We start from the raw sequence: 11156 nt of genomic DNA, 5'->3' as shown, positions 1-11156 counted from the left end.
GCAGTTTTTTACCTACGTTTTTATTGGGCTCCACATAGAAGACGAGAGAAAAAAGCAACAAAACCGCACAGATCAACCACGTCATTGGGGCACAGCGGGCACCTTCTATGTTATAGTAGTTTTTATTAAGGATTTTTTACATAAATGGGGTAAAGAAAAAGGAGACGGATTATAAATACACAGTAATATAGACACAGACAAGAACCAAATAACAGGAAACAAGGGAAATATAAAGGGATGAAAGAAGTAGGCAAAATACAGGGTGGAAAGGGTTAAGGATGAGAAGGGGGAAATATGGTTTATTAAGGAAAATTGCAAAAAGGGAAAAATGAAAGGGACAAAAGGAAAATGAAAAGATTGGTCTATACAAGATATGTGAGGGGAAGGGGTTACAGTACATATATAATACCTTATAAATAAAACATTTATGAGGCCGGAGGGGAAGAAAAGGAACAGGAAAGGCAAGGAAAGAAAAGGGGAGGAAGAACAGCGGTAACAGGCGGAGGGACGACATATAGAGAAATACTGATGGTTACATAATGTAAGATACTGTTTGTTGGATCCTAAGGGTATGTGCACACGTTGCAGATTTGCCTGTGGAATTTTCTGCGCAGATTCTGCATCTCTTGACAGAAAACGCTGGTAAAAATCCACGCAGATTTGATGCACTTTTATTCAGATTTTCATGCGGATTTGTATGCGTTTTTGTAAGCTAAATAAAGATCTATTATTTAACAAAAAAAAGAATTGTGATTTCATTTCTTGTCCAACCTCTTCATTTACATACTCCATTAAAGAATAATGTTTACACATACAGAAAGATAGATAGATAGATCGGGGAAAACGCAGAATGTTGTAAAGTAATACGTCTCATATGTTTCCCTTATTATCTCCAGTAATTATATTATTACAGAGGATTTTCATGATATTGCATCGGCTCATCTTCTCATTCTGGTCTCTACAATATCGGATCCTCTCAGTGAAGATCTTCTATATAAGAGAATTTTCCTGATTTACCCATCAAGGATGGATATGGACAGAGACAAGATGGCGGAGAGGATATTACACCTCACCCTAGAGATCCTCTTCCGGCTTACTGGAGAGGTGAGAGATTCTGATGACCTCACATTACATCATTCTTATCTATGGGAATAACGGACAGAACTGGAGAGGTGAGGACTCTGGAAATGTCTGTAGTGAGATTTATTAATGTGTCTCTCCATAACCAGGATTACACAGTAGTGAAGAAGACCTCTAGTGAGCGCTGTCAGGACCCTGTGTCTGAGGGATGGGGAAGACCCCTGAGACCAATCACAGGGCCTCCACCTCACCCCCTGATACATGAAGGCATTAATAACCAGAAGATTCTAGAACTCGCCTACAAAATGGTTGAGCTGCTGACTGGAGAGGTGACACTGCTGGGAATGCTGGGACATTATACAGTAATGCTATGAAGGGTTCAGGGAGATGACTGTATCATTGTATGTGTCAGGTTCCTATAAGGCCTCTTTCACACTTCAGTTGTTTGGCGTCAGTCTAAAACCGCCATTTTCATTAAATAACGGATCCGTCATTTTTTGTGACGGATCCGTTATTTTCCCCATAGACTTGCATTAGCGACGGATTGTGGCGGATGGTCGTCCGTTCCATCCGCCATGCGACGGATCCGTCGAAATTAGGCGGACGTTGTCTAGACATTGACGGACATTGTAACATTTTTTGTCTACGTCGCGGACCGTCAATTCATAGAATGGGTGCCTATGGGCGACGGATCCGTCGCGAACCGTCATTTGGCGGATCCATCGCCCCAATCCGTTTTTTTCAACTGAGCATGCTCCAAAAAGTAGATAGTTTGCCCAGACAACCCCAAAACTATATAAACAGGACAGGTGGGCCTCATTCCTCAATGTGCCATCAAGAGAGAACACAGATCCTGCCAGCAAGAGAGATCCTGCCAGCAAGAGAGATCCTGCCAGCAAGAGAGATCCTGCCAGCAAGAGAGATCCTGCCAGCAAGAGAGAGACCCTGCTAGCAGCCATCAAGACCCAGCCTGACAGTGCTATGTGAGTACTGCCATCCAGCGTGTGTGTGTGTGTGTGTGTGTGTAGGTGTGTGTGTGTGTGTGCCCGCCTTGTTTATTTTTATTTTTCATACCGTGCTGGTATTTTGAATGGCTGTGCTGTGACATGTGTGTGTATAAATGCCGTGTGATGTGTGTGCCCGACCGCCCGCCTTGCATGTTTTTTATTTTTCATACTGTGCTGGTATTTTGAATGGCTGTGCTGTGACGTGTGTGGTGTGTATAAATGCTAAGTGATGTGTGTCCTGCATTTTTTTTTCATACATTAACATACTGTACTGGTATTTCAAATAAAGAGCAGTGTAGCTCCTACTTTCCAACCCAAAAAAAAGAAAAAAAAAAAAAAAATTGTAATAAAAATTACACAAAACTGTCCGTAGTATGATTTCAAGATAAATGTAAAACTGGTCTATATTCAATAAAGGTGTTTGAGGTTCTATATACAAATGCGGAATGCAAACCTTTGGTCTAGAAAATGTTCTGGTTATAGAAAATAGTAACTAGGGTAACCATAATTATCATTTTTGGGTATTGGTATTTTAACTTTGAATGAGGAAAATTTTTTAAAAGGTTGAAACTGTTTGGAGGAGGGGGTGGGGTAGGTTTACCAACATGCGCATGGCGCATATCAAGATTGAAGTAGTTTTGGTGTTGCTTTCCAGAAATTTTTTGGGGAAACAGGAGGTGGAGGGTTTATTGCTTGTACATCAAAGCATATCAAGTTACCATTTTTATTTTTTTTTAGGTGTGGTTAAAAAATTTTTAAGGGGGGGGGAGGAATGTAATTTGGCATACCAATACATAGTATAGTAGCTTTAAACTCTCTTTATACTTGCAGATTCTATGGACCGAGGTACCAAGGGACTAGGGACCAAGACAGACGCAAGCAGGCCCCCCAAAGTTTTGAAAACAGAGGTAAGTATAAAGTCCCGAAAAGCTGCATCTATCCTTTTGTATAGTAGCTTAGAACTCTCTTTATACTTGCAGATTCTAGGGACCAAGGGACTAGGGACCAAGGGACCAATGTAACAGGGTTATCGTGCGGTGGCGGTCACTCAGGGATCGCTTCAAGAGGGAGTTCAACAAGGAGATGTGGGCCCCGATTGGATCTAGAGGACGCAGGAGCAGATACAAATATGCCATAGCCCTGTCGTTCCTCCGGTCGACGCTGCTGAGCAGAAGGTAAATATTCAACACCACATGTTTTCAGTCAAACTATTAAAATGTGTAACCTTCAATTTTTCTTGGCAGCAATGGCAATTGCGATATCAAGATAATAATTGTTTTTTTTTTTTCTTCTTTAACAGTACTGTCTGCAGCACTCGGGAGCCTGCATCAGAGTTGCACCCCTCTGGAGCGATCTCTCAGGGGTCCGCCACCGGGGACCACGTCGACCCCTCTGTATCTGTACCTTCCCTTTTGTGTGATCCCTCAGCCCCATTCACCAGCGCTGGAGCAGCAGGGCGGACTTCGTCACTTGAAGCTGCAGGTGATGAGTTAGAGTTCCCTTTACCCCACCCCACTGACACTGCCGCAACATCTAGACCACCTTTGGGGTCAGGACGGCAGCGCCAGAGAGGTCAGGAAAGGAGCTATGCGCCTGAGTTTTTGCATCTGAATGCAGCCTTCCAGAATGCCATCAAGCTTTTGGGTGAGCAAACATCTGCTGGGTACAATATGCTTAACAAAAGCATATTGGAACTCAGCAGTCGTCTGGATAGGATGCAATCAGATGCAAACCAGTCACCAAGACACTGTTTTTTTCAGTCAGTCCTCAGGCACATGGAAAATCTAACTCCTGACCTGCAGATGCATGTGATGCAAGGCTGCCACACTGCTCTAGTGCAGGCGATGTCCCAAGCCCCTCCACCCACCCTTCATGTTTCAACACCTTTCCCCTCTCAAGTCGCCGTCTATCCTCCCGTCCATCCTCCTCCCGTCCATCCTCCTCCCGTCTATCCTACTTCTACTCCTTCGCCATACCTTCCTTCCCCCCTCAGTATTTCCCAGTTCCTACCTTCCCCTTTCCATTCTTCCCCTTTAACTTCACCGTACCCAATCCCACCAACACCTTCACCATACCTCCCACAAACCACATCTGTACCTCAACTCCCTGCCCAACCTCATGTTTTCACCACCCATTCCACTTCTGTTCCTCCCCGTGATGTCGTGTCCCCCCCTATCGACGTGGCCCGCCCTGTCAGCCCCTCCGCTACTATCTCCACCCCAAATTATGAGAACCTTTAAAAACTTGTACATAAATAAAACTTTTTGTGGTTTAAAAACAATTTTATTGTCTTTCTCTTTTTTTTAAAAAAAAAAACTGTATTAAAACCACCAAGGTTATGGCAATAGTAACAGTAGAAAATGTGTAAAGGGTACCGGTTCAAAACATACAATACTGTAAGTTTAAAGTACAAAGGTTTTGTAACCAAACCAAAAAATGGTATTTTTACAAGTGTGAAAATTTTAAAAAATTTTTTTACACCATTTCGTACTGCCAGTCAACTGATCCTGGAGGAGACATGAAGTAGTCTGCAAACTTGTCCCGCATTCTGGAGACTGCTACTGGACTGCGAAAAGTTGTGTTGTGGTAATCCCGCAAGGTGCTTTCTGACACATTATCCTCCAGGGAAACATGTTCTTTTGATAAAATTGTGAAGTACCACGCAAGCCTTCACCACATCATCGCCAGTTTCAGTCTGCAGTTTAATTGCAGTTAGTAGAATTCTCCATTTAGCAGTTAGGATGCCAAAAGCACATTCCACTACTCTTCGTGCTCTGGTTAAGCGGTAATTAAATATTTTCTTCCTCTGGGTCAGTCCACTACTTCCAAAGGGTTTCAGCAAATGTGGGGAAAGCTGGAAGGCATCATCTCCAACGCAAACAAATGGTAACGGTGGACCGGTGGTTCCAGGGAGAGGTCTAGGGGGCGGAAAGTCAAATGTCTCTCCATACAACCAACGCCCCATTGGTGAAGTTTACAAATCTGTGAGTCATTTGCGCGTCCATACGCACCGATATCCACAGCGATGAACTTGCAGTGTGCGTCGTCTATGGCCATCAATACAATTGAGAAGTACTTCTTATAGTTGTAAAATTCTGACCCAGAGCCAGAAGGTTTGACGATCCTTATATGCTTCCCATCGACTGCTCCGACACAATTTGGGAACTGGCATATCTGTTCAAAATTTTGTGCAATCTCCAGCCACCTCTCCTGTGATGGCTCTGGAATGTATTCCGCTTGTAAGCACTCCCACAATGCCCGGCAGGTATCTCTGATGATCCCTGAGATGGTGGATATCCCAAGCCTAAACTGAAAATGTAGGGATGAAAATGACTCTCCAGTTGCAAGGAATCTGTTAACAAAAGGAAAAGACAATAATTAATAAAAACATCAAAAAACAACATTGCAGTTATAAGTCTGATGAATGAGAATCGTTTAAAAAAAAAACAACTTACCGAATAGTCACCATGAGACGCTCTGCTGGTGATATGGAGAAGCGCATCTGGGTGTCTCGTCTCCGTATAGAGTCTTCCACATGGCCCAATAAAATTTCAAAATTTTCTGCTTTCATCCTCACATAGTTGAAGAACTTCTGAGGGTTTTCCCTCAGTTCAATGTAAAGTGTGGAATAAACACCACGGGTCATGCGTTGGGCTGTGATGGGATGGATCCACAGCCTTCCCTTCCACTGCTGCTGCAGGATGCGCAGTCTTTCCTCCTCCTTGTCCCGAACGATGACTGCCAACCGATTTGCCTCAAAAGTAAAATCCGCACATATCTTCGCTATGTTTGCCAGCACCCCTTCCATCTTTGCCACTTTCTGTACAACCTTTCAAAGATGTGATGTAAATACACAGTATATATAGTTTTCCAGTAGTTTCCAGTAGCCAATCACATTGAGATCCTCCCTTTTAAAAAAACGGATCCGTCAAAAAACGGTTCCAACGGATGTAAAAACGGACGCAAGGGTTCCGACGGATCCGTTTTTGTGACGGATCAGTATAACTGATCCGTCAGAAAAACGGATCCGTCGGAACCGTTTTTTCAACAATTGTGACGGATCCGTCGAACCGTCACGATGTCGGAGCTGACTGACGCCAAACAACTGAAGTGTGAAAGAAGCCTAAGGTGTCAGGATGTCGCCGTCTATTTCTCCATGGAGGAGTGGGAGTATTTAGAAGGACATAGAGATCTGTATAAGGACGTCATGATGGAGGTTCCCCAGCCCCTCACATCACCAGGTAATAGATAGGACTACATATGGCCTATAATTATCTGTATATAAAGAATGAATTCAGTCCATGTATGTGTTTCCTCCAGTTCTATCCAGTAAGAGGACAACACCAGAGAGATGTCTCCATCCTCTTCTTCCACAGGACTGTAAACAAGAAGATCCCAATGTTCCTCAGGATCATCAGGTAGATGGAGAGACGGTGTCATAAGATCTCCCCTATGATGTGTAGATGGCTGTGAAGGTCTTGTGCTCAGTCTTGGTCTTTCCCCCATTATTATATGTTTTATACTTGTGTAATGAGAACGGTGGAGATGGCAGGATTAGAGCTGATCATAGATGTGACTTCTCCATCGGTCTGTGACTTTTACAATATCTGTTTCAGGGTCAAGATCTGACCCATATTAATACTACAGAGACATATGTGAGGGGTGATGAGTGGTGTAAAGAGGAGTTTCTTACATATGACTACCCAGGTGAGTAGTAACCACTAAATGCAGAGAAGTCACAGATTCTTCTCAGTCACTGTCAGTGGCAGCTTTATCGGTGGTGTAGTCCAGCCGTACCAGAGTCACCATTTTGCTTCTAGACCACGGCATAGTCAACCACCCAAAACTGTTCAAATAACTTTGGGTATTTAATGCCCTTTTCTATAAAACTTACAACCTGGTAGATCCAACTAGCAACAGAAATAAAAAGATGCTGACCGTTACCTGCCCAGGTCTATAAACTATAAAGCCAGCGTATGTAGAATGTGCTGACAAGTTAGAAAATCACTTGAAGAGAAATATGATGAGCCTGTAAGAGAAAGCGGAGGATAATGATGCTGTTGGCTTCCTTGAACACTGATATCATATTGGATGAATCTTCCTTCTCTCCCTTCTGTGCTGCTGAATGTGCTGATATGGTCCCTACCAGACCAGGTCCAGTATTTCTGGTCAAGCTTCTCATTTATGATCGACAACATTAAATGTGCAATGAGGCCAAGTGTGAATTTCTGTACAATAACCGCATAGTTTCCCTTTATCCTGACTTTTCAATGTGTTTTAAAACCAACACACAGTTGCTTCAGTGGTCCACCATAAATAAGTGCAACTGCTGTTTAGTGTTGGAGCTCTCTCCCAAACATTATTCTGTGTGTTTTTTGTTTTTTTTACAGGTTCATTCTGTATAATAGTTTGATTGTGGTAGGATCGACCTGCCTCACTTATGTGAATCTGTAACTCTCTGATAGTCTTTAAAAAAGGTTTCCATTGCCTCTTCCAAATGCCCGAGATCTACTTTTAAGACACCTCAGCTCTGCACTATTATAAAAGTTCTCTTTGTCTAATATTTCTTACCCAGAGCCACCAAACCCCATAGTCTAATTACCCCAGAGAAGTTTCTCCACTAGTTACTCATTTATTACTTACGAAGACTGTTGAGTTTGATCATTTCAGTAGATGTGTTATTGTCTATACTCAGTTTTGACTACAGTAGTTAGTGCCTAAAATCCTCTGATTTAACCACTTCCCGCAGGCAGTTTTGTGTTCCTAATCAGGACTCCTTTTTCAAATCTGACATGTCACTTTATGTGGTGATAACTTTGGAATTTTTAACAAAGAATAATAGAAAACAAATGGACCTTACAATGTTTTTCCAAATTCTCTTGAATCTGTCAATACCCTGTACACTATGGTCTGGGCACATGGCAGGGTTTCGAAGGGAAGGAGCACCATTTAGCTACTTGAATGCGGATCTTGCACAATGTATTGGGAGCACTGTTCATGGTCACCTGGCAGCTCAAAAGATGTCCAATGCGAAAATGCTTGGCACGATCTACTCCATTTTCCAGATCCCAAGGATTGTCTTGCTCCTCATCCTTTAATCCCTCTACATGGATCTGGATTTACACAGAGACCTCTAGGCTTAGGCCACGGTGTTACCTGCTGTTCTGTGGTGTGAGATGGCTAGAAAAATATTCATGTAGCTGGGTCAATACCAAGAGGACAGAGAAAATACAAAATGCAAATATACCATTTTATTACCACATAGTGCCCAGATTGTTCTCCATGAGATGCCTACACTGTAAATTAAATGGGTTCTTCTCACTATAGTAATGCCAAATACATGGATGCCAAATGTGGTATGGACACTCTGCAAGGCTCAGAAGTGAGGGGGAGACTTGACTTTTGGGAGAGCGGATATTGCTGGATTGGTTTATGGGAGCGATGTTGCTGTTCAGGAGCCACTAATAATGTGGAAACCTTTGTTTTTCCATTGAGAGATGATGGACCTGAGTGGAGACTTGTTGTTTTGTCAGATGTGTAGAAATTTTTATTGATATTATTTTCACCTACATAACCTCTCCCATCACATCACCACCTCAGAAATGGTATCTGCCTATCAAATGACAGGAAACCTACTGAATAAAAGGGCGGTACTTCTTCGCAACAGTTGGTTTCCTGTCCTTGAGGGAGCCGAAGGCAGAGTGGTACTCTAAAGACTTACCCTGGTCCGGAGCGTGTCCAGGGACGGGATGCCTTCCGGACAGGGTATACATCTACTGGCCAGGGCGTCGTTGCAGCACCGGTATCCTGCTGACAAGAGGTGCCTGGTCTGTGCATGCCAGGGCTGCAGGCGCACGCCATGCTGAGTGCACCAGGACATGCTTCGGGGGCTGCGCACATGGGGGTGCACTAGAAGTTCCAGCGCACCCCAGTGATGAGCATACTGGAAAGCATGGCTGCCTAGGTCTGCCCAGGATGCGGGATGTAATATCCGGCGTGTCCTGATGATGCAGCGCGCCTGACGTTATGCGGCCATCCTGTCTGATCATGCGCAGAGCCGGCTAAGTCTCTCTGTGCATGGTGCACCAGATTTTAATTATGTATGACCCGAAAATCAGGGAGGTACTGGCAGAGGTGTGACGGGACTATCCCTATATATAATGAGATGGTAACAAGAAGATGGCGCCTTGCAGCAACCTCAAGCAAGGATGTGCTTCAGAATCTGCAGCAACAGGCACCACAGAAACAGGCACCGCAGCTACAGACACTGCCACCGCAGCAGCAGTGTCACCAGGGACACAGCTGTGGCAGTCCGGCAAGTGGCAGCAAGATTGCCCAGAAGAACAGGGCGGGTCATGAGTTCACCACCTCCAGGGGAGAACCCACCTCCAGGTGAGGATGTTCATGTGAACCGATCCATCATCTCGGGTATCCTAGACTGAATGTCAGAATGGTGAGTAATCTTCGTGAAAGGTCACCATGGTAAACAGGTCCCTTTTCTCGGAAGATACAGACAAATGGTAAGGGCCATTAGGACAACCATAGGCATCGCAAATTCTAAAACCTCTAGGACAGTTTAGGACAGCATGTTGGGGGTTTAAAACAGAAAAGGAGGCTCTCATTCCCAGTCAATGAAAAAATTAAAATGCTCATTGTAAAAGAAAGGACGAGACTAGTGATGAGCGAATATACTTGTTAATTGTTATTTCCCGAGCATGCTCGGGTGTCCTTCGAGTATTTTTAAGTACTCAGAGATTTCGTTTTCAGTGCCGCAGCTGAATGATTTACATCTGTTAGCCAGCATAAGTACATGTGGGGGTTGCCTGGTTACTAGGGAATCCCCAAATGTAATCAAGCTGGCTAACAGATGTAAATCATTCAGCTGCGGTGCTGAAAACTAAATTTCCGAGTACTTACAAATACTCGGAGGACACCCGAGCGTGCTCGAGCAATCTCAAGTACAGAGTATATGCGCTCATCACTAGACGAGATGTGATAAAAAGGGTCCACTACCATTGTGAAGGAAGAAATTAAGAAAGGTTCTCCATTTTGTGCTTTTCGACTCCATTTTGTTGTTTTGATATAAATTTTGTTAGTAGGCTAAAGGTTACAGCTGTTATGAGATTTTGATGAGACCTTGATTGTTGCAACCTCGGTAGAACATGAGAATGAGGGTGTATTGTTCTACAAAACTTTGACGCACAGATTGTTCCTGCATTCTTATAGGCTAAGAACTGTGAGCATGTTCTTATGCTGATTGGTTGAAGTCCTGCATTCTTATAGGCCAAGAACCGTGAGCGTGTTCTTATGCTGATTGGTTGAAGTGTAATTTCTATGATTATGATAAAGTCATGCAGAATAAACGGGGGCCAGAGATCCGCTCGATCCCCCGTGAGTCAACATTATGCTCCATCCCATGTGAGGGGAAATATCTCTTTGGGCAAGCACTAGATGACTTTCTAGATAAGGCAGCAAACAGGAAGAATGGGTTTCACATCATGTCCTATCCATAATCAGGGCTGCCACTAGAAATTTTGGGGCCCCATACTGGCAACATTTTCGGGGCCCCTTAAGACTCCGCCAAGGCTCCACCCCAGCGCCACCTCCAACCCTCGAACTGTCCACAGCACCACCGCTGTCTCTTGGAAAAACTCCACTTCTCACTAATCACACATTACCAGTTCCCATCACCAGATCACACACATAGCCAGCAGATTTTGTTTTGGCCAAAAGGTTTTTTTAATCTGCCACGATGACAAGGTAGACTCTTTTGGCCGGGCCCTACTCTACTCTAACTTATTAAACATTTGTTAAAATATGCAATACAATTTAGGTATATTTTTATTTATTTTTCAATTTTTGAAATGACCAATAATACCACATACAAGGGACAAATACCACAACACCATGACCAGACACCACATTATCACCACATAGTGACCTATAATACTATCTACAAGGAATAAATACTGCCACACCATGTGCAGACCACATATTACCACCACATAGTGACCAAATAATAGCACATACAAGGAACAAATACCGCCACACCATGGCCGGACAACATAT

General features: G+C 43.6%; 1 protein-coding gene across 1 annotated transcript; it reads left to right on the top strand.

The window, feature by feature from the left end:
* Positions 1-2114: 2114 nt before the first annotated feature.
* On the top strand, positions 2115-4509 carry LOC143767704 (uncharacterized). The gene is made up of 2 exons (XM_077256212.1): positions 2115-3262; positions 3388-4509. Exons 1-2 carry the CDS (start codon positions 3171-3173, stop codon positions 4325-4327), a joined length of 1032 nt encoding a protein of 343 aa, XP_077112327.1. The 5' UTR covers positions 2115-3170; the 3' UTR covers positions 4328-4509.
* The last annotated feature ends 6647 nt before the right edge of the window (positions 4510-11156 follow it).

Source organism: Ranitomeya variabilis, chromosome 4, assembly GCF_051348905.1.
Source record: "Ranitomeya variabilis isolate aRanVar5 chromosome 4, aRanVar5.hap1, whole genome shotgun sequence".
NCBI lineage: Eukaryota > Metazoa > Chordata > Amphibia > Anura > Dendrobatidae > Ranitomeya > Ranitomeya variabilis.
Note: the sequence above shows the minus strand (reverse complement) of the source record. Positions and strands in the feature narration are given on the sequence as shown.

Bases quoted from the DNA above. Each gene is read 5' to 3' on its own strand.
- LOC143767704 (XM_077256212.1), top strand. From the start codon at position 3,171: ATGTGGGCCCCGATTGGATCTAGAGGACGCAGGAGCAGATACAAATAT. The intron at 3,263-3,387 runs GTAAATATTCAA...CTTCTTTAACAG, and splicing joins TCGACGCTGCTGAGCAGAAG to TACTGTCTGCAGCACTCGGG.